Source organism: Anguilla anguilla, chromosome 7 (genome assembly GCF_013347855.1).
Source record: "Anguilla anguilla isolate fAngAng1 chromosome 7, fAngAng1.pri, whole genome shotgun sequence".
Lineage (NCBI taxonomy): Eukaryota > Metazoa > Chordata > Actinopteri > Anguilliformes > Anguillidae > Anguilla > Anguilla anguilla.
This window is the reverse complement of record NC_049207.1, coordinates 13054281-13078009: the sequence shown is the minus strand read 5'-3', so window position 1 is coordinate 13078009 and position 23729 is coordinate 13054281. Positions and strand designations below refer to the sequence as shown.

General features: G+C 49.1%; 1 protein-coding gene across 2 annotated transcripts; it reads right to left on the bottom strand.

Annotated features, from left to right (window-relative positions):
• Window positions 1-429: 429 nt before the first annotated feature.
• nup205 (nucleoporin 205) lies at window positions 430-20650 on the bottom strand. 2 transcript variants are annotated; one of them, XM_035427209.1, is made up of 42 exons: window positions 20587-20650; window positions 18913-19055; window positions 18573-18744; window positions 17894-18038; window positions 17349-17508; window positions 17019-17247; window positions 16216-16380; window positions 15653-15828; window positions 15067-15183; window positions 14796-14933; window positions 14315-14465; window positions 13662-13867; window positions 13125-13307; window positions 12965-13015; window positions 12631-12840; window positions 12051-12288; window positions 11471-11660; window positions 11056-11176; window positions 10605-10686; window positions 10147-10311; window positions 9683-9807; window positions 9450-9564; window positions 9192-9341; window positions 8686-8757; window positions 8385-8542; window positions 8178-8258; window positions 7903-8094; window positions 7266-7473; window positions 6992-7090; window positions 6670-6818; window positions 6278-6469; window positions 5944-6065; window positions 5687-5819; window positions 5218-5344; window positions 4862-4935; window positions 4415-4546; window positions 4194-4320; window positions 3497-3657; window positions 2646-2775; window positions 2176-2277; window positions 1985-2061; window positions 430-1563 (listed from the first exon to the last, which is right to left on the bottom strand). In XM_035427209.1, the coding sequence occupies exons 1-42, from the start codon at window positions 20612-20614 to the stop codon at window positions 1411-1413; spliced, it is 5949 nt and encodes a 1982-aa protein (XP_035283100.1). In that variant the 5' UTR covers window positions 20615-20650; the 3' UTR covers window positions 430-1410. The 2 variants fall into 2 exon arrangements, with proteins under 2 accessions (XP_035283100.1, XP_035283099.1); XM_035427208.1 differs by having other exon boundaries at window positions 8686-8760; window positions 20587-20614.
• Window positions 20651-23729: the final 3079 nt, after the last annotated feature.

Sequence of the window (23729 nt, the reverse complement as noted above, 5' to 3'; positions counted from 1 at the left end):
ATCCACTGCAATGTGCTTGGAACTTCCAGCCGGTACAGCAGAGACTTACCCAACTTAGTAGGCTCGTTTGGATGGCTGAACTCTTGCCTCATTTGAAATACAGCACAGACTGGCCTTGTGGTGGCACTTTGAATAGTCATAAATTCCGGCCCCAGTAGTTTGACTTTTTAAAAAAAATTATTTTTCTCGTGGTCATGTCAAAGGATGGTGGCAGGACAAGCCAATGAACTTGCATGTGGGTGTGACATATCACAAAACGTGCACATAAATGGTTTAAGTGAATTTAGTAGATGTATTACCACTCACTACAAGACTAAAGGCCTGAAGTACAATCAAAGCACATGATGGTGCTAGAAAGCTCCATATTTTTAAAAAAGAGAATAGAAATTTAGAAAGTTACAAAAATCACTGGTCAAGCCAACTGCAGTCTTTGACATTCAATTGTTTTTATTGAGTTTGCTCAAAACCAAGTGGTCCTTGGTTTTTCTTCATTTTGTATAAACATCACCTTACAATATTGAAGTTGGTCTGTATCCTGCTTAACAATGTTTTCTTATTTCCCAGTAGGCTGTTACACAGAATTGTGAGTATGTTTTCATGAGCAGGATGATTTTTCTTGTGTTCAGTTATCCTTCAGAAAGGTCAGGAATACTCCCTTGTTTTTTAGTGCTCACAAGAGGATTTGGCAGATTTTTGGCATGTGGACTGTGCTGAACCTGAGCAACTGTGACTTGTGTGTTTTGGGTGGAGACTGTTCTTGTGTATCAGTGCACACTTCTGTCTTTAAATTAGACCTTTGTGTCCAAAGAATCAGTGTGGATAAGAATGAAAAGGATTGTTTCTGCCAAGCAGACAAGATGTCAAGATTTAAGTACATCAGATCTGCAGCTACATCTGATGCTAGCATCTCAACGATGCCTGACTTTACTCATGACCTAATTTATCCAGTAACATAAGACAAAAACGTCCATTCACAAATTCGAAACACCAACACGCAAATCAAACTGGAAACTTCTCGCACATAAGTCAGAGAATAGGGATTTACAAAATTTTAATTTTCACAATAAAAAAGACAAAAAAGAAAAGAAAAAAAAAAAACTCAGAAATAACAAAAAATATAATCCAGAACGCCTTATACAATAGTAAATTTCATCGAGTGTGCTAGGAAAACAGCAGCGCATGAGCCGATTACGTGTAAAAGGAGTACAGAGAAGAGTGACCAGCGTTCCTGAGGCAAAGAGGACAGTTCATTCAGAGGCTGGTTTTATCCTACAGGACAGGGGTGGGCCTGGGTCTTACATGTGGGGAGCAGGGCAGTTGTTCCCCGCCCCCCCCACCCCTTCCCCTCAGGTGCGTCCTCTTCCTGTGCGGAGGTGCGCAGGGCTTTAGGGCGGGCCGGGGGGGGGGGGGTTAACTCTTGGGCCGGCAGAGCAGGCCGCGGATCCTGCGGACCAGCACCTGTATGAAGGTGTAGCGCGAGCGCGCCTGACTGTACACCACCTCCACCTCCAGCAGCTTCCTCTGCAGGGAGTCCCCGAAGCTGCAGGCCACGTCGCTCTGGAGCTGAACACACACACGCACACACGCACGCACACACGCACGCACGCACGCACGCACACACACACACACACATACGCACACACGCACACGCACACACACACACATACGCGCACACACACACACACACACACACACGCACGCACGCACGCACACGCACACACATATAAACACACACACACACAAACACACCAACATGGACACACATACACACATATAAACACACACACGCACACACACACCAACATGGACACGCACACGCGCGCACACATAGACACACACAGGCACACACACAAACAAACACACACACAGGATTTATATACATAGTGCCCTCCAAAGTTATGCACTGTATGACAAATGGGAATATGCCCCCCTTCATATATTTATAAATCTTTTTTTAAAAACTCCCAGGAGACCCTGTTCTCACCTGCTCCAGGTCCTGCCTGCTGACATGAGACAGACCCAAACTGCGCCCCCCGCCACTCTGCAGCATCCCAAAGGAGTCTGGGAAAATTATCAGAATAAGGTCAGTCTTACAGATCTTAGAAGTGAGAGAAAGCAACAGCAATGCCTGGCAGGGACCTGGCCAGCATCAGTGGCTCTGGTGTCTGTACGTACTAGAGCTTGGTAGTAGGGAGTCCTTGGGGTCGCTGGGGGTGCAGTACAGCAGGTAGTACTCCAGGTGGCGCCACAGCACGAACAGACAGGTCTCAATGACGTCTGTATAAGGACAGGCTGTCAAGGAATTCCACCATGTGCAGCTATTGCCTTTCGTCATCTCATATGCCCCCTCCATATTCTCCCAACACACTGCCTCTCCTTCAATACAGTTCTCTTCTGCCTCATAATCCCAAATAACTGAAAAGTTTTTCATCTCCTCTCCAGAAAAAGCGTTCCACAGAATGAACTTTTCGTGTTAAACCCCCACATCCCCCCCCCGCCCCCCCCCCCCCCCTCCTTGTGAGTGCTACAGCGTTCCCCTCGTTCCTTCACAAGAAGAGCTGTGCCCCCCTCCCCACACTCCCTGTTGGCTCAATGGGGGGGTCCTTGGCGGAGGGTCTACTTTCTGCACAATGGCGCAAGGATACAGGAGCTGAGAGCCAGAAGCTTGGCCCGGTTGTTGATGAGCTGGACCAGGCGACGCTTGGCCAGAACACTCCGCTGGACAGGGGGGATTTTGTCCACCCCTCCTGACCCGTACGCCAGTGCCTGGCACAGCTGAGAGAGGGAGGGAGAAGCCTTCTGTTAGCACTTTCACAAACACTGTCTGTGTCAGAAAGGACTCTCGCTCACTAAGTCACTCTCTGTTTAGCAGGAAAACTGAAAATTCATCAGAAATCATGAACCCTTCATGAACACTGAAGAAAGTATTCTGTGTAGTAACACAACTACATTTTTCTCATCTTTCTTAACAAGCACCTAAACACTGATACAAACACAGAGCAAAGAGGTGGCAGAACAGAAGGAGCAAAACTGTTACAGTACAATAGCAGTGAAACTGTGGTATAGCAGATGAAGTGAAGTTTTGGTATAGTGAGACAGCAGTGAAGCTGTGGTTTTAGTAGGAGAGCAGTGAAGCTTTTGTATAGTAGGAGAGCAGTGAAGCTGTGGTATAGTAGTAGAGCAGTGAAGCTGTGGTATAGTAGTAGAGCAGTGAAGCTGTGGTATAGTAGATGAACAGTTAAGCTTTTGAATAGTAGGAGAGCAGTGAAGCGGTGATATAGTAGGGGTATAGAGAGGCTGTATTATAATAGTAGCTGTGGTAGTGGTAAAAACAGTGAAGTAATGCAACTATGGTCTAGTAGAGCAGGTAGGCTGTATATAAGAGGCACAGAGACAGTGTGGTATGGCAGCAGTTCGTGGGGGCTGTGGTATAGCACTCCGGCAGGCAGGCAAGCTGCGGTACAGCACAGGCGCGGGGGTGGCGGTGTGGCGACACCTCTTTGAGCTCCTCCGGGGGCAGGTTCTCCAGGCCCTGCAGCTTGCCCAGGCTCTGCTGGTGGCTCTGGTGGAAGCGGAAGAAGTCGGCGGTGGCGTTCTTCAGCAGGAAGAGCACCAGGCCCAGCGTGGGCACGCGGGAGGCCAGCGGCACGGGCAGGTCTGGGGGGGGGGGGGGGTGACAGAACCGCAATACCATTACTTTCACACCAGGGCAGAAAGGCGCCGTTGCGCAGTTTCTCCGACAAGCGCTAGCATGGTGACAACATAGACAGTATAGAAATGAGGGTGACAGTGATCTCTGTTAAGATAAAAGCTTGTCTTGATGTGTTACCAGGCTCTAGCCTTTCTGCCACCCTAAGGGGGGGAGGGGTTACGCACAACACATACGTGCTTGCTGTGGAAAATATTTTTGAAAGATACAAAAAAAAAAAAAAAAACATTTCTGATTAGATTTTTATCCTGGGAAGATAATAAACCTACATTTCTAGTATTTCTACAGATATTTACCAAAGCCACACCGCAAACACATAATACACCTTTACACTTTATAATACAATATCTGCTGGATGCTTATTGTAGTAGTTCAGGACAAGAAGCTACAGGATACAAGTCAAACAGCAGCGCGGCATCCAGGAATTGAACCTGCAACCTCCTGGGCACGCCATTTTAAAAGGTAACGGTGAAAGGGGAGTGACCTGCGCGGGAGGCGTCTCTGACGGCCGGCTCACTGGCAGAGGGGCTGAAGAGGCAGACGCTGAACTGGGCCTTGGCCGAGCTCTGCAGCAGCAGCGTCTGGCAGTACTCCATCACATTGGCACAGATCTGGGAAGACGGGCAGAGGGGAGAGGTTGGCTGTGGAACTGGAGGGTCTGTTTTTTTGGGGAAGGGGGTCTGCGTTGAGGAGCATCGTGCTCACCTGCTGAGCGGCCAGCTCCATCTCCTCCCGCCGGTCGGCCGGCTCCCCCGGGGCCACGCCCTCCTCCACCATCTTCAGGATCCGCACGCGCTCACTGCCCGCCAGCCGGCCGAGCAGAGACAGGCACTGTCGCTGAGAGACAGAGAGAGAGAACAAGCTTCACACCGAGAACATTCTACACTGTCCTACAAATATCCCAAATCCTGTCAAATGCATTTCACCAGCACAACACCATCTGTAATGAGCCCATGCAGGTCCCAGCACTGTCGCATGATATCATGTGGGAGGGATTTGTATTTTATAGACTGCTTGGTAAGGTGAAGTATGTTATAGACAGATGCAGGTGACAGGTAAATTTAATGGGCAGTGGCACTTCGGGGGAGGAGGTGTTATCTGATATTTAGCTGCAGTTGGCAAGAGTATTTTTATACTGTATGTAACCCCTACCTGGAATCTCCCAATGTGACCCTGGAACTCCATTAAAGCAGAGCTGTTTATATCCTGATCCATCTTCAGGACCCCTGACAAACATACACATAAATTACACCACTGAAACGATGACGAGTGTGCTCTCTCACTCACTCACAGGTGTGTCAGGTGGTTTAGGTACATGATGTGATCAATACTCAGGCACATGCAGTTATCAGCACTCACACAGACACAGAGACCCATTATAAGGACTTCAGCAAGGCTTCATGACCCGAATGCAACACTGAACACCGAAGCAGAGATCGAACCACAGTCCCGGGAGCGACAGTGCTAGCAGTAGAGCTAAACGCAGACTCAGGTGCCCTGTACTGTACCTGGCAGGGCGGTCTTGCTGATGATGCCCGTCAGCATGGAGAGCTCCTGCAGCGCCCCCATGCTCAGCTCCTGGCAGCGCAGGATGGACTGGATTGTGTCTGAATGCGCAATCAACCACTGCAATACCTGGAACCCGTGCACACACAATCTGGATTACACAACCACACCGGAATCTGGAATACACCTATCCACCTCAATCTGGATTACACATACACAACAAAATCTGGATGACACACAGATCATCACAATCTGAATTAAACATACAAACGTCAATCTGGATTACACATAAAACATTGCAATATTAATTAGATACACCTCAGTCTGGATTAGACATAAAAAACTTCAGTCTCAAATACACACCAACAACCATGAACAACAACAATGCAGCTCAATGTCTAATGCTGCACAACTGTGAAAGGTAATTTACCAACTTTGCAAACCCATACATGAAAAAAACATAAACAATACCTGTGCTGCCCCCTGCTGGTGCTGAGTGGAAGTGAGTATGACCTGGAGAAGCCTCAGAGCTGGCAGAAGAATCTGCCTGTAGAGATCGAGGGGGCTGGGGATGAACCCGGAAGGGTCTCGCTGACCAAACACTCTGCACGGTTAGAGGGTGAGAGGAGAGCACACATTGCATCATGCCACATGATTTCCCCCCATCCTTCCACAGTGCAGCTTCGTCGTGCTCTGTGCACCTATGCCCTTTGATCAGCGCCCCCCACCTGTGCGAGTCGCTCTCGGGCAGCATGTCGAACACCTGGCACTCCACCAGCTGGCCCACCAGCCCACAGCGGAGCAGCTCCACCGCCCCCTGCCCCGTCATCGCCACCCGCATCAGCAGCGCCTGGGGGCATGGATACAGGGACGGACAGACGGAAGGAAGGACAGACAGACAGAGAGGGAGCAACGAACAGGGGCACAGAAAAAGGGAGTGAGAGGGAGAACTGTAACCAGGAACATTTTGAGGGCACTGTAAAGTCGTATTTGTAGGGTATTCGTTGTCTTTAGAGTTAGAAGAAAAAACTCAATGAAACAGCCAAGTGTGCGCTCTCTCACCATCTTGGACTCGTAGACGTAGAGGGGCTTGAGCAAAGGGGGCTGGGGGGTGAGCAGAACCTGGAGGGCGAGGTCATCCTGACGGAGGCTCTCCACCAGCACACGCAGGTACCCGCTGTTACACACAAACAGCAGCCACTGCCGCTGCCTGTCAATGGCCAGGATCCGGTTCAGCACCGCCAGGGCCAGCATCTACAACACAGCCCAGCCAATCAGCAAAGAGAAAGGGAGGGAGCACACTACACACAAGTCAGGGACCTGGGCTCTGACACAGCGGTTTAAGATTGCACAAAAATGTAAAGGCCATGTGACGCAGAGAAGTCGCTGAAGGTGATGTAAAGGTCATGTGACGCAGCGAACGCGCTGAGGGGGCCGGTTTCGGGTTCTCCTACCCTGCCGATCTCGTGTCCGTCGCACGCGTCCCTGCACACCACCTCCATGAGCGCAGTGCCGTAGCTCTCGATGATGGACAGGTTCTCCCTCTGCAGTTTGGAGAAGCCGTCCTCAGGAGCGGTCAGCCTCTCCCACATAGACTTCCCATCTGCATGGAGATAAGGAGGGAGGGAGAGAGAGAATAAAGGACAAACAGAGGGGGAATGAGAGGGTGTGACATCCAGAAATCCCTAATTTGGCATTATTGGTATTACTGATCCAGGGGAAGAAACACACACTAACTGGGCCCACTGCCACCCTGGCCATCTCTGCCTGGTGTACCTGTCTGCAGTGTGTCTGGCTCCTCTGGCTTCTGAGCAATCTGCAGATAGTAGAGCAGGGAGCCATACAGGTGAGCACGCAGACGCTGAAACCCTCCACCTGCAACAGACGAGAACGGCCAATGAACCTTCAGTAAACTCTACATTACATACACACATAGATACACACACACACACACACACACACACACACACACACACACACAAGCACAAGAGACTCAGGTAAGGAGACACTAACTAACACCATTCATTAAGAGAGGGAGGAGCCGGCTGACCTGTGCAGAGGATGAAGTCCAGAAGCTTGCGCAGTATCAGGTGCAGGGCGGAATTGGCTATGGAGGCGAACCCGGACGAGGCCCCGCCCTCCATCCCCAGGCCCTGCTGCTGCTCTGACATCACAGAGTGGCTGAGGTTCGCCGTGAGGGTGAAGACGGCTCCAGCCGCCACCGGCATGAGCTCCACTGCAGCGTCCTCCGACAGCACCTGGGGAGAGAGAGGGAGGGAGGGAAGGGCAGAGAGATACAGAGAGAGAAAGAGAGAAAGCGAGAGAGAGATAGCACCTGAGCATGTTGACACACTAACAGACACAAAACTGCCAGAGCAAGTAAGGGGAAAAAGGCAAATATACACAGAAATAACATGAGCTTATAAGCAGAGGAGACCAATTCCATGCTAATCATACAAACATAGCCTTGTGTGAGGAGCCATATGTCACCATATGACAGGGTCTGGGGGAACCCTCCTAAACAGGGTCACAGCTGGCTGCAGGACTTCTTTCTCGCCTTATCAAGAGGGTCAGGGGTACCCCTCTTACACTAACGAAAGGTCTGAGGGAGCCCTCTCAGCTTATTCAGTAAATACGGGGGACCCCTTTCCCGCTGTGTCACAGCCGCGCGGGGAGCCCTCTCCCACCTTGTCGTGGAGGTCCAGGAGCAGGTCTCGGATGATGAGCTGGCGCTCGTCTGTGGGGACGAGGTCGAAGGGGCAGGCGGTGAACAGCGTCTCCACCAGCTCCCGCCAGGCCTGCAGGGCGTGGCGCTTGGCGCTCAGGCTGTGGCGCACGTGGTTCCTCTCCACCACCTGCTGCAGAATGGAGTTCACCTCCTGGGGGGCGGAGAAGGGTTCGGGGTTAGTCACGCCGGCCCGCGAACTTCAGCGCAGCTCCGACGCACTGGCGTCGCACTCACCTCCATCAGCAAGGGCCGCTGACCAATGGCTGCTCTTCCCTGGAGAGCGTTGACTTCTGCAACTAGGACTCGGTGCAGTAGCTGCCAATCAGAACAGACAGTGTCTCAACCTCAGACATCAATACTGAAGTCACAGGTATTCTAACAGGATAAGCAGATCGAGCACTGGCGGTGAAAAGATGGAGAGGTGTGTGGTGACTCACTAACCTTCACATTGCAAACGGTGTGTCCGTGCTTGTCCACGTGCTCGCAGTTGGAGATGACTTGCTCTATTTGAGTGCGCTCGAAGAAGTCAAGCTGCAGCAGTTCTGGAACTTTCTGACTGAAGTCAATGGCGTCCAGGATACTGAGGAGTTTCCTTCGCACTGAGGAGATGGAGAGATGTTGAGAATGCAGTAATCACATGGGAAAGATGGCATGATTATTACATCACATATCAGTGACAATGACTGCATAGGCCTTCTGACCTGGTGGCTTTATGTGATTGGAAAGTGCATCCCAAACCAACCTTTAGAAGCAGTGTCAAAATGAAGGAATCCGCTGACCGATCGAGTCTCCTCCTCCATCCCCATTTCTCCATCTGCTGTGGGGTGAGCGAGAAAGATAAGAGGTGATAGCTCACCGAATACAGCTCCACTGCTAATCTCTTGCCTGTGAACAACTTCTTGTTCTATTCCTGCCCTTCCTGTCACCTCAAAATGGAGGGATCATCATAGAACCCGGCTATGCAGGAGTACTGTCAGAAGTGGACACTGGGTGTCCGGATAATGAATCCAGATAATCCTAAAGAACGCTGCGTGCCTTACCTGCGTGCTGTGTGTGTTATCCGAATGCTACATATGTTATCTGAATGCTGTGTGCGTTAGCTGAACGCTGCTAGCCTTACCTGCGCGCTGCGTGTGTGTGCATGTTATCTGAATGCTGTGCGCGTTAGCCGAACGCTGCTAGCCTTACCTGCGCGCTGCGTGTGTGTGTTAGCTGAACACTACACGTTAGGCGAACGCTTAGCCTTACCGGCGCGCTGCGTGTGCGGCTGGTCGTCCAGCAGCAGGCTCAGCAGTCGCTGGGTGTGGGAGCGCTGGCGGTTCAGCGATGTCAGCCGCAGCTCGATGGCGGCCGTCTTCATCAGCCAGGACATCTGAGACAGCGCTGCGATTTTGGCGTCTGGGGAGCAGACGTGGGCGGGGCTCAGGGACGGGAGAACCCACACGCTAGGGGCAGCAGACCCTAAAGCGGTAATGGAACACGCTCAGTGAGGGCAGGAGAGCTCACCTGGCAGGATGAAGGGAAGGTGCTGCAGGTGAGAGTACAGGAAGTCCTGGCTGGTCCTCAGGTAGCGCATGGTGGGGCCCGAAGTGTCTGGACACGCGCACAGCTGGTAGATCACCTGGGCAAGGAGCGCACACACACACACACAGGTTTGTTTACCCCAGGTTTTCTGTAGTTTACGCTGTAAAGGCATGATTAAAGGATAAAAGCGGGTCGTGTGTCACAGGCGGCTGTACCTGGTAGCAGAGCTCGGCCAGGTGCGGGGCCTGCATGGTGAGGACAGGCCCTGAGCGCTTCTCACTGCCCCTCTGCAGCAGGCTCAGGATGGCGTGCAGGCAGCTCCGCGGACACCCCAGCACTCCTGAGACACACACGGACACGCACACAAACACAGCGCAGTGGTGTCATGGTGCTGTTCAGTCCTGTTCCAGAAAACTTGTTGCGTCATGGTGTATCAGTTTGTCAGTGAGGATCCGTGTGCACTACGGTCCTGCAGTCTCAGTGTGCCAGTGAGCATCAGTGTGTACCAGGGTCCTGCAGTCTCAGTGTTTTACCAGGGTCCTGCAGTCTCAGTGTGTAACAGGGTTATGCAGTCTCAGTGTGTCACTGAGGATCAGTGTGCACCATGGTCCTGCAGCCTCAGTGTGTCAGTGAGTGAGTGTATCCCTGAGCAGCATAGATGAGTGCGGACGGTGAATACCTGCGTCCTGCAGGTTGGTGGTGGAGACGGGTTTCTTGAGCTCATAGCCCAGCAGGTAGAGGGCCAGGTTGGGGCTCTTCAGCTCCAGGGATGTGATGAGCAGGTTCAGAATGTGGATTTTGGTCTCATGGCGGATCTGTGCCACTCCCTTCTCCGAGTCGGAATCTGCAAACATTCAAATCAATGTCACAGACTAACCACTTCACACATGTTCTATTGATCACAGTCAAGAGAACTCCTCAACATGTCAAACACAATTTGCATTTTTTGTAAACAAAGTCTGTGTTTAACTATATACAAATCCACTAAGTTAGCATTTCACATCTTAGGGGTCACTCTTTGATTTAACAGCATGTTCTTTATATCTGAGCATTGTTTACCATCTTGATTTACTGCAATTCTGGAAGTTAACTATTCTGCGATTCTGGTTCACATCCAAAGTAACACTCCACACTCACCTTCGTCCTTCTCAGCATCTTCCTCTGCCTCCTCGTTGTCCAGACACTCCACAAATCCCGCCATCAGTTTGTCACTCACGACCTAAAGTTGACAACAACATGCAATCTTACAAAAGAGCCTCAGCAAAAAAACACACCACCTTTCAGACACCGCAAATCACGATAGAGCAATTTAATGTTCAAGCAGTAATTAACTTGCTGCCCTTTCAGGTTTGATTCTCATCGCCATGGATACGAGAAGAACCACGGCAAAGCCCATCATTAAAATCAAGGCTGCGTCATGAATATTCATTCATTCAAATCAGACAGCTTGTGAATATTCATTACTGCACCATCACAAAGAACACACCTGCAGACAGGAATGTAGAGGTGGGTGAGTACCACAAGTTTCACAGCCAACAGTGAGGCTTCTGTGAAAGGGTTCCATTCAGGAAGCAGGAAGTGAGCTCACCTGGTCATGTGTGAAGTCCCCCACCAGCCGGGACTGGATGTTGGGGTAGCGGGCAATGTGGCACAGGATTTTGGCACTCAGGAGTCCAGCCTCTGGGATGGAACTACTGTGGTAGAGGTACCTGGAATGCACAAAAGTGCCATTCAGAATACCCAGCATACACGGCACCGCACGCTGGGGTAAAAGTAATCTGCAGGACAAACAGAGCTGTTCCTTCAAATTTTTGCATACACTTTCTACCAATACTTTCTTACAAAATGTTATATTCAATTTATTTTTTTTCATTTTGAAGTTAACAACTGAATACAACAGTGTTACTTGGCAACACCTGAAAGTGTCCTGTGCTTCCAGTAAACGGCAGCAGACAGACTTAGTGGAAGTGGAGCTGGCCAATCAGAGGCAGCGGGCCCTGTACCTGGCGATGTTGACGATGTGATCTGCCCGGCGACTGCGCGCACTGATGCCCTGCAGGAGCTGCTCCAGGGGGGACGCCAGCAGAGTGGCCTGGCTCTCCCTCAGCAGGTCCATGTACACCACCTGCTTCTGCAGGGCCAGGTCCAGCAGGCCGAGGCAGTGCAGCACGGCCTGCTCCAGCTGCTTCTGACCTGGGGCACGGGGGGTTACACGCAGATTAGGGGCAGGCACAGGGATACAGAAAAGGAATGACAGGACAACTGCTGCAAAATTTATACAACAAACAGCGTTACATTACAGCCACTTAGCAGATGCCATCCAGAGCTACTTACAGAAGAACTGGAGCAGATAACGAGAACAGGCCATTAAGCCCAACAATGCTCACCATTTTCCTAACTATACTGCACCTAGTGCCTGCTGGCTAGATAGTACCCAACACCGTATCAGGCCTGGTCTTGAGTTCCTGCCTCTACTACATGATGACTATCCCACACATTGACTACTCCTTGCGAAAGTAAGCATAAAAATTAGGAAAGGCCTTTTTCACACACACACACACACACACACACACACACACACACCAGGGAAGGGGGCGTAGGCGTCCAGGAGGGACAGCCCCTCCTCCAGCAGGCGGAGACACAGGCCCAGCATGGGCGAGTCGTTGAGCAGGTGGAACATGAGGCTGTATCCAGGGGGCTTGTGGGCGGGGATCTGCTCTCCCTGCAGCACCACGGTCTCGGACAGGAAGTCTGCAGGCTGGGGCTTGTAGTCCTGAAGCAGCTTGTGGAAGACATCCAGCACCGCCTCCGCCACCTCCCACTGCAGGGGAGAGGAAATCAACAGACACACAGCACTGAGCCACAGCTACACCTCTGAGGATTTCTGCAGTCAGGAAACATCTCGGAATCAAAAATCACCAAATATTTACTTTGTTGTGCTTGCATTTACAGGTGCTTCAGATGTTACTTTTTTAATGCCCCCTCTCCCAATTTTCTCCCCAATTAAAAATTTGTAATCGTATGCAGACACGCTTGTCCTGTAATCTCGACAGCCAGTGCAGGAGAATGTAGACAAACTTTATCAGAGCCCTGACTGGCTTAAGTCTGCTGCCAGGAAGAACATCAGCCTCTGAGAGTATAAGTGTGTGTGTAAGTGCAGTACCTTTTCCGCCGCATGGCGGTACGCCCGCGTGGGGAAGGGCAGGAAGACGCTGTCGCGCAGGAAGTCCAGGTAGGGCTGCAGTCCGGGCGCACGCAGCCCCACCCCCAGGTTCACGGGCAGCGCCCTCTCCACCAGCGTGCTGATCAGGTGACAGAAGGCGCGGGTCAGAGGGTACTCCTCACAGCTGGACTCGATCTCATTCAGCTCCACCTGAGAGACAGAGAGAGGGTTATGAACACACATACACGTGTACACGCAGGTCTACAGCACACACACGTGCGGACACGCGCGCACAGGCACACGCACTCACAGAAAACCGCAACACGTAGCTCACCTCAATCCCAGCACCCGCTCTCTGTCCTGGGGCTCGTACTGTCTGGAGGACCTGGAGGCGACAGAAAACCAGCGGTCTGTGAGCGTGTGTGAACTCATATTTCTCTAACCTTGCAGGAGAATTGTTTCTGAGTCTGGTCCCAGAGTTCACCCTGGCTTACCTGCGCGTACTCCAGCGACTGCCACAGAGAGGCAGCAACTTCGGGCGACTTGCCGAAGGCGGCCAGGCAGTTGAGGAGCTCCCCCTTCAGGACGGGTGGGATACTGCACTGAGTCAGCCCCAGCATCACCACCACGGGCGTCCACTGGGGGTGCTTGCACAGGGTCAGGCGCGCGCTCTCGCTCTGGATCATTAGAGGGGAGGAGGGGATAAAATTTAGGTGTGCACCACGCAGGTTTGGGTTACTTCACTACCCCATGCTACAATACCTGACCCCAAAAATATGGGCCCACTGCTAATATTCAGAGCAAAGTAGGACAGGGAACCCTGTGATGAGCTGCCTCCTTTCACAAGACTTACATACACATGAAGAAACCCTTGCATTTAACTAGGGTAAGCATGCACAGGCTTAAAGTACACTAGGCTCTTAAGTAATTGGAAAGGCCGTGATGTTTTGGCAGGTGAAACACGATATTCTTTTGACTGATTGGCCCCTGTGCACACATGATCTCATTGTGGGGCGGGGCCAGGCTCGTACCCAGGTGACGATGGTGGTGAGCAGCTGCAGGAAGGCGGTCAGGCCGTCCAGCTCCCTCTGGGTGATGCCCCGCAGTGGCGGGTGGCGGTACTGCGCGGTGTCAGCGTTCGGTAGATCTCTCCGCAGGTTCTCGTGGTAAAGCATGAGAGACTGGAAAAAGTGCTCCCAGGACACAGGACTCGCTGCTGCTCCCTGCAGGTTCTCTCCTGGAGGTACACACACCGACACAGCATCCGCAACAGATCTTACACAACTGAAAATGAGCAGGTGAAGTAACGCATTTCCACAAAAGAATATTATGGGGTTTTTTTATATCATCAAGTCATAGGATCATATGACTTAATCTAGGGAAGAGACAAAATATTCAACCATTTCATGAATCAGTACTGAAAACGCTCATAGTTAATAAACAATTAATGAAATTCACTGATATTAGTTTCCTTGTAGAACTCTTCAAACAGGTCTCTAGTAATTATTTGGACTTCGTAGTCTCTCTGTTCGCAAACAGAACTGGAGTATCAAGCAGTGCTTCTGAAAGCAGAGCTCAGATAATCGAATGCTTGACGTTGGCAGCGATGGACTGTTTTAACTGCGTGTGTGCGTGTAAATACAGAGCCCTAAGCGTAGCCCTGAGGGCGCTAGCCTGTGCTTACTGTGCGGGGCTCCGTTGGCCCTCAGCAGACACAGGCAGTACTGGGCGCACTGAGGACCGGTGGCCAGGCCCTTCAGCATGCGCAGGTAGGGGATGTACAGGGTGGGGGGCAGCGGGTCACCCATCTGTCGCACAAACTTGGACAGCACCACCTGCAGCACGGAGGACAACATAGCATCAGCACACAGCAGAGAGTATAGTATCACACAACAGCATCGTAATTCTTTTTTTTTTTAAACAGACATCCTCCAGCCATAGACAGTATGCCCCAAAACAGGCAAAGTGCAGTGCTCTTGGAGCAGCTCAACACAGAGAGAAGAGTCCAGCACGTACAACACATGATCACTGTATTAATTTATTACACCCAATCTAAAACAGACAACTTTTGGACCTTTCCATGATCTTTGCGATGGTGAACAGGAGGATGATGGGACGAAATGGGGGTGAGGAAGCGTTGGGGCGGGGGGGGGGGGAGGTCTGACCTGCTTGTGTGGGGGCCGCTGCAGGGCCACGCCCAGGTAGGAGCCTGTGAGGGAGGTGTGCTGGAGAGACTCAGAGGGGCACCAGAAATCCAAGGCCAGCTCCAGGCTGAAGGGGTCTTTGCTGTAGAACTCTCCGATCTGGAGACGGGCAGGAGAGAAAGAGCCAATGAGGACACATCTCGGATCCCACCTCTAACGGAGGAGGGTGAAAGCAGAGGAGCGCAGCGTGTTTTGGTGACAGGGAGCAGAAAGGGGGGGGCTGGGGGCTCACCAGGATCATGAGGTGGTCCAGGTCTCTGCGCAGGGAGGTGGGGGGCTCAGAGCCCATCTGCAGGGCCATGTGCACGAGCCTGGCGTCCTCGTCTGCGCGGTTCCGTAGCTGCTTCACCTGCAACACGCGTGTGCAAGTTCACACACACACCAGCAGCTACACACCAGCGCACTCACATACACCAGCCTGCGCTCACATAGTCATGTTTAGTCACGGCAGACTGCCTATTCACTCCTGCTGATGTGAGCAACAGTTTCAGACAAACTCCCCAGTGCCTCAGACAAACCCCTCTGTATCTCGGACCAAACCCCCTGTGTCTCAGACAAACCCCTCAGTGTCTCAGACAATCCCCTCAGTGTCTCAGACAATCCTCTCAGTGTGTCAGACAAACCCCTCAGTGTCTCATACAAACCCCTCAGTGTCTCAGACAATCACCTCAGTGTTTCATACAAACCCCTCAGTGTCTCAAACAATCCCCTCAGTGTCCCAGAGAATCCCCTCAGTGTCTCAGACAATCCACTCCGTGTCTCAGACAAACCCTCCTGCGTCTCAGCACTTCCCACAGCTGCTCTCTGGCGACCCCTACCTTCATGGGCATGAGCGCGAGGAAGTCTGTGATGAGGGAGTGCAGGCGGCGGACGTAGAACTCCTCCTGCACGAAAGCCTCGCAGCTCAGCACGCCCTCGGTCAGAAACAGGAACACGCTGTCCAACAGGGCCTGGTCCGCCAGAGTCTCGTCCCCCTCGGTGAACTCCACCAGCGCTGCAGAGGAGACGAAGGGTTTCACCACACCGAAGGGCACGAACGGATCGCTGTCCCACCACAGAAACACTGCGCTACCACAGCGTTTCCAAAGCTCCTGTACTGAGGGCACTCTATACAGGCTGATATTAGCACACATTCAGCTCTTAAATTATTCAAATTAAATGCTAAGCTACAGTCAATTTTTGTCAAACCATTCTGAAATTAAATTTTTTCAGCAGGAAGTGAGGAATATTTCTGTGGGAGCAAACCACATATAGGTTGGTCAGTTGAAGTGTGCAGACTACCAGTTAGTGATTGAGTATGCAGATTAGTGGAGTGCATGTGACTGCATCAGTCTGAAAGGGGCGGGGCTCCAGAGGTCAGCCAATGGCGTGGGGGCGGTACCTGCTCCCTGTGGCAGCTGGGACAGGGCGCGCAGGGACAGGGCCCAGGCCAGACGCGCCACCGCCTGCAGGCCCGGAAGCTTCCAGGGCTTCATCTCCATCAGCCGGCTGTGGACCGCAGACACGTAGTCCCTCTCCGTCAGCAGGGGCAAGGCCTGCAGCAGATCTGCACACACACCCCAAACACACAAACACACACACAAGCACACATACACACCAAACACACACACACACAAGCACACATACACACCAAACATACACACACACACGCCACACATACACACCAAACATACACACACACACACACACACACCACACACCAAAACAAACACACACACACACACCACACACACAAACATACACACAAGCACACATACACACCAAACACACAGACACACACACAAACACACATACACACCAAACATACACACACACACACACACCACACACCAAAACAAACACACACACACACACACCACACACACAAACATACACACAAGCACACATACACACCAAACACACAGACACACACACAAGCACACATACACACCAAACACACACACACACACCACACACCAAAACAAACACACACACACATACACACAAGCACACAATGTATTGTCACTAAATGCTCTGCTACAGCTGCCACCCAAACACTAACGCCCGCCAGAGAAAGTATAGTCGCTAACTGATTAACACCCCTTGCAGGCATAATAGCTTAACAACGCTATGGTCACATTTCCTTAAAAGTCAAAGCTGAAACAGGAAAGGAAATAAAAGACTAATGTTTATTATCCAAGCTACCTTCTCTGTCCTCTGTTCCCTGCTCCACAAAGCTGACATCAAGGCAGTACAAGAGCGCCATGACCAGAGCCACGTTGACACTGTCCAATGAGCCGTCACCCTCAGCTGTCACCGTCTCTAGGTAGCCAATCAGGGCCAGGGTGTCGTCCTTGCCCAGCGGCGACTGGCAGGTCCAGGAGAACAGACACTCGGCAAGAGAGAGACGGCACTCCTTGATGAGGTCGGACACCTATCGGAGGGCGGAGGGGGAAAGTAGGGGGCGGTTACAGGGGAGTCGCGGGATTGGATTGGTCCAAGGCATCGGTGATGAAAGTGGGCTTTCTCTCTCACCTCCTTCCTGTGTTTCTCATTGCCCAGGCCGCACTGCTTCTGCAGGCGCTCAAACTCCCGCGTGACGCTGATCTCAGACACCAGCGTCAGGATGCGCGGCGTCAGGCCCTGGCTCATCAGCTCGTCAGTGAAGCGCGTGGTCAGTGCCACCAGCTCGCCGCTGAGGGGCACAGACAGGAGACAGCGTGAGTGAGCGAACATTACCCAAAGGCAGAAAGGGGAAATACAAGCCTTATACATACAGGGAGGAGACAATCATGAGCCACAGACAGAGCGGGGACAACCATGAGTCACAGACAGAGAGGAGACCATCATGAGCCACAGACAGAGAGGAGACAACCATGAGCCACAGACAGGGACACCATCATGAGTCAGCTTAAGCAGAGTAAAGTCAAAAGAGAGGGAGTAATAAACGTACTCGAAAGATATGGTAAAAAAGTCATATTCAAAAGAGAGGGTATAGGAGTCATACTCAAAAGAGAGAGAGGGTATAAGGATAATAGAGAACAAATCTGCTATACAGTGAGCACAGAGCTGTATCTCACCTAAGTTCAAGGGTGAAGGTTTTTCCTTGTCGGGACTGGATAAGTGTGTGTAGAGAATTGGCCAAACATCGCCTGCCATCCCAGTACAGGAGCACGGCCACCAGCCCTCTCGTCAGCCCAGGAAAATATGGCTGCTGGTGTTCTCCTAAACAAACACGCAGGGAACCAATGGGGACATCATGAAACCTATGCACTTGTTGTACGTCGCTCTGGATAAGAGCGTCTGCTAAATGCCTATAATGTAATGTAATGTAATGAGAGATGCCTGAGGGACACCTTTTTACAACATCATGCTGGTGGAGAAGTGCTGCGAGTGCTTTCATCACAACAGACGCACAGTCACCCACATGGGCCGGTTATCTGCAAACCTAACGGCTCTTCTAACAGTACTGGTGCAACTGAACCTCAAAATATACGGCTGAGGCACTTGTGTTTAGTACAGTCATGTGCCCTATGATCCATACTGACTACAAGTACACCCTTGAGCAAGGAGCTTAGCTTGAATTGCTTCAGTAAATATCCAGCTGCATAGATATATTGCAGGTTTAAAAAAATGTAATCTATGAAAGCCACCCCAGACAAGAGCATTTGCGCCAAGTGTAAATGTAACGAATGTGAGGATCCTCTTTTCTCGTGTGTGGATGCTACATGTCAGTCTCTGGTGACAGGACGGAGTTACCTGCTAGCAACAGCTCCACGGCTGCCATCTCTCCCATATCAAAGAGGTCGCTCAGTATGAAGGCTTCTGTAAGCAGGGCCTCAGGTAACAGCCGTGCCCCTTGCTGGCCCTGAATGGAAATGCCTTCCAAGCTGGCCTTTCGCACCTTTTCCCTCTGCTCTGCACTCTTTGGCTGGGGTAAGACAGGAACAGACAGACAAACAGACATGTCACTGCATTATGTATAAACATTAGATCTTTCCTTGATCAAACCCGAGCAGCCCAGCAAAACTTAGGCAGCACATGAGAGATATTCATAATATGAGAGCTGGTGCTCAGATGCGGCTGTCCTCAGACTCACAGGGTTCCTGAAGAGGGACAGGAAGTGGGGCTTGTGTTTCTTCAGTTGGAGGCCCAGCAGGTGGACGCTCTCTGCCTGCCTCCGCCATACCGCACCCTCCACCGTCTCCCACAGCTCTTTCAGCGGCCCCCACAAACTGGCTCCTGGAGCAGAGTGGGGGGGGGGGGACAGTAGAGTTAACAAACATGCTACTTGGAAGAAGGGAGGCTTCATGAAGCGTCTTAATGGAATGAGCTGCCATGTGCTGCCAATCACTGGTGTGAGTGAATCAACACTCAATGTTGCCATGTGAACATGGAAGAATATTTATAATTGATTCCTGGGGTACCCTTGAGTGAGGTGCTTAACCTGACTTGGTTCAGGAATGATCCAGCTATACAGATGGTGGATTCACTGTATTTAAAAAAATAAGTTGTGTAGGATACTCTGGAGAAGACCCTCTGCTAAATGTTCAATGCAAATACACTTATACCCCCCTGACTTCATTATCTGAAACCTAAGCACGGCAGGTCGATGCACGGTATACAAAAGCATAATCACTGCAGCATGCCAGTTGTTTTCTTTACCAACTTTTCACTCACTTTAAGCTACTGATCAAATGAGGTTGAAAAGCAGAGCGTAGTCTAATTTAGGAACTGAGACCAAATGCAAAAGAGATTAAAAACTATGTTGACATCACAGCTGCCAGATTCTGACAGATTTCAGAATGCATTGCCAATCCATTCTACTGGTTTTAAGACTTTAATCAAATCATTGACATAATCCTTCAAGGACGAAAACAATAACATTGTCATAATGTAGACAGGTTCACTTTTGTCAACATGTTTCTAATATATACAAAATGATCGAGCAACGATGCAAGATTTCGTTGTAATCTACACTGGGGCTGTAAAGTAAACACTGCATGAACTTCAGAATGTTTTTCAATAAGAAATAACAATTATTTGCTATTCAAAACAACCTGTTTTACCTGAGACAAGTATACTCTGGTTAATCGTACTGGTACCAACTTTAACTTTTAGTCAACTTAGCCAGGCACATTGCTTAGTTTAACGATTTTGTAAAAGCAGTTGCATGTGAACTATTTACGTTTACGTCACTTCAGTGAAAACGAAACTAAGCATGTCTGACTGGCTTTCAATGACTAGCTAACATCACCGAAGTTTGTCAATTTAAAAAAACATATGTCAGCTACTTAAGAAAATACAACACCTTTCAGTAATACAAATACATAAACAGCTTCCCACCTGAATAGCTACATCGTTGCTACCGATCTAGCGAACAACCAAGCAGACTGTAGCATCACATTCGGTTCCCAACACGTGATCCAATGTGCCTAATGTAATTCTGCGTATTGCTTAAGAAGTAAACATGACACCAAAACCAGCTAACCACAACCAACAAGCTTCGCTTGTTGTTTTAGCTAGCTAGCAACACGTCAGACAACTTCAGACTGTAGTGCTATGTAACAAGCACTTAGTCGCGGCATGGTAGCAGTAGTTGCACTGAAATCTGAACTTGGCTAGCCCCAAACGGAACGTAAAGCTGTTATTATAGAGAAATAATAAACGCATAGCTCGATACCAACAAATGCAATTTCACATAGAGGATAGCAAATTACATGTTTGCTGAATTGCTATTTCGTTATTTCAAAGATTTTCTTTTTGTGGATACCTGAATTTACCGCCATCTGCGCCGCCATCTTGGATCAAGATCTAGTTACCCGGCAGACTGTCAAGTCAGAGACACTCTGTTTACTGAAAAGATGTTCTAGCTAGGACGTTCTGTCCGTATTTTGTACTAACGGTATATTTTATATAACTCATTTGGGTAGTAATACCGTACTGGCTATAGAGTTTTTCCTCGCTAAAGCTGCTTCATTCATATTCATAGTGAGATTTAAATCAGAGTACCTTTGGCTGCAGATTACGTTTTAATGTTAAATATACAGTTGAACATCTGTCACGTATATAGACTATCTGTAATCAAAATCCAAGAGCCTAAAACGTAGGCAGTCTAATGAAGTGCCTGTTTAAAAATAATTTTAAAATACAATACATATTATTATTAATAATAATAATAATAATATTAATAATAATACAGCAGAGATTGAGTACCTGATAGCTTAGTAGAGATGACTCACTCTTGTACTGTTGCACTTAACGTTCAATTTTATTGTTACAACACATCTGTGTTAACACCTGGGTTATTACAGGTGATTTAAGACGGTCTATGAGACATGCGTTCATTGGAGCTAAAACGGAAGCTATGTAGCCAGTCATGTAAAAAAGTGAGATGCCCCTAGATTCAGTTTGACAGTACCTGTTACCCGAGCCCTAAGGCTCTGGACAGTACTGGCCACCACCACAGAAGTACTGTGTGGATTATAGTTACTTGACCCCATTTGTGCATATTTCACAGACATTTTCCATAAGAGCGTAATAACTTCAATTCTAAAAATAAATATGAATATTTAGATTGGCTTTCATATAAAGAGTACATGTACTCGCTCAGCCTTTACTACTCGTGGAGCTTGGGGACTATACAAGTAGTATCACTGAATTGCTTGAATAAGGGCTGAGGGATATGCACTTAAAGTTAATTTAAACTTAAACACTACATGGCCAAAAGTATGTGGACACCCGAACATCACACCCATATGTGCTTGTTGAACATCTCATTCAAAAACCATGGGCATTAACATGGAGTTGGTCCCCCCCTTTGTTGCTATAACAGCCTCCACTCTTCTGGGAAGGCTTTCTACTATATTTTGGAACATGGCTGTGGGGATTCACTTCCAGTCAGCCACAAGAGCATTAGTGAGATCAGCCAATGATATTGGGCGATAAGCCCTGAATCACAGTCAGCGTTTCAATTCATCTCAATGGTGTTCAGTGGGGATGAGGTCAGAGCTCTGAGCAGGCCAGTCACGTATTTCCACACTAAACCCAGCAAGCCATTTATTTATGGACCTCGCTTTGTGCACGGGGCATTGTCATGCTGAAACAGGAAAGGACCTTCCTCAAGCTGTTGCCACAAAGTTGGAAGTGCACAATTCTCTAGAGTGTCGTTTTTGCTGTGGCGTTGAGATGACTGTTAAAGAAATGTACCAGCACTGTTGACCACGGCCCTTTATGAATACGGTTATGACTTTGTAAATTACCCATGTTAAATGATGGGAAACACATTGGTTCAAATATGTAATTAGGCATTTCTCATTCATATTTCACATAGGTTCAAAGAAATTAATCTTCATTTTTGCTCTGTAGCTTCCACAGGAAGGCGCTGGAGTACCAGGTGATTCCCATATTATGTGCAGCTGTTGCCACGGAAACTGTGGATACTTAAGCATCACAGAACCAAAGAGGCCAGATTGAATCAGATGTTTGATAAAAGACAGCCAGGAAACATTGAGGTTGTCTTTTTATGGTGTACTGCTGTGGTGTATAGGACAGCAAAGTTGGCACTATGAAGAGGGAGAAGTAACAAGATTATAAAATGCACACACAACTGTTTGATCATCCACGTTTTTGAAGTCAGTTATATGTCTGTGTGCACAAAGCTAAACTGATGCCTGTGAGAATACTGAGGAACTGGATAAGCACCAAGGCTATGAAGGAAAGGAAGAAGATGAAGGGAGTAGACCTATCTTCCAACAAAATATCTCTATCACTTCTGGAAGAAAAACAACTACATGTTTGTGTTGTAGAGTATAAATTAATATTTTTGTTTGAAATTGATATTTTACAATATGTTTTCTACTACTGTACCACTCAGAGCAAATGTTACTGTTCAGTATTCAACAATATTCATATTTCAGGGTGCAATTGCTGCGGATATATTAAACTGGGGGCACTTGCCTCAAATATATACCAGCTCTGCTAAAAAGAGTAATAAATGTATTTACATGTCAAATCACACTTGTATTGTTTGAAAAACCATGCCTTACAAAAACTTCTACTGTAAATTAAAATGGAATTTCAAAGAATAGAATAGAATAACTTTATTTTTCCCAGGAGGAACTTTAGGTAACAAACATGTAATGACAGATACCTGGCTCTTCATGTTGCCATCACAGAGTCATGACGTCACTGTATGTGGACTCGATTTATAACATTCACTAAGCTGCCATATACAAGGTATATTACACCAATAAAATGACACCAATAAAATAAAATATGTACATTACAACAGTCCCTTTCCATGTTAAGTAAATTACTGTTGTGGCTGGGCTAGGTAGTAGAAGAGTGAAGCTCAGTGAGTAGAGGGCCAAAAAAGGTTAATGGGGCAATATCTGAGAGTAAAGTGGAGCTGCAAGGGGAAGTGTTCAGGGCTACCTGGGTAATTTCAAAATCCCAGGTTCATCTGTATGTGTCCCACCCTGGATTTGTAGTCTTGTTACTGGAGCTGACATTGCCTTCTCCGTACTCATTTTGGAAAAAAAACAAAAAAACAAAACACTTCTGGGATGACAATATTTTCTCTCTGCTGCATTTCATTTAATGTTTTTAATAGCCAATAGTGCAGTCAACATAAATCTTATAAATAGAAAAAATACTTTGTTGACCTATATACAGAGCATAATACATACAGTCTCGCCAGCTTGGCCTCCAGGTCTGGCATGAGCTCCTCTCCCAGGTCTGAAACCCCCCCCGCCCACCCCAGTCAGAGAGGCTGAGAGATCCTCAGCACAAACAGATGGGTTCTGTCTACACTGGAGGGGGTTAATCCCCTCTCTAGCCTGCGGGACTGACATCACTGGAACAAGTGCCTAGTGCACAAAGAAGCCTTTGTTACAGTGAGCAGAGGGAAACAGC

Bases quoted from the DNA above. Each gene is read 5' to 3' on its own strand.
- nup205 (XM_035427208.1), bottom strand. From the start codon at position 20,614: ATGGCGGCGCAGATGGCGGTAAATTCAG. The intron at 9,808-10,146 runs GTATTCACCGTC...TGTGTGTCTCAG, and splicing joins CACCAACCTGCAGGACGCAG to GAGTGCTGGGGTGTCCGCGG. The intron at 8,543-8,685 runs GTTGGTTTGGGA...CCATCTCCTCAG, and splicing joins TTTTGACACTGCTTCTAAAG to TGCGAAGGAAACTCCTCAGT.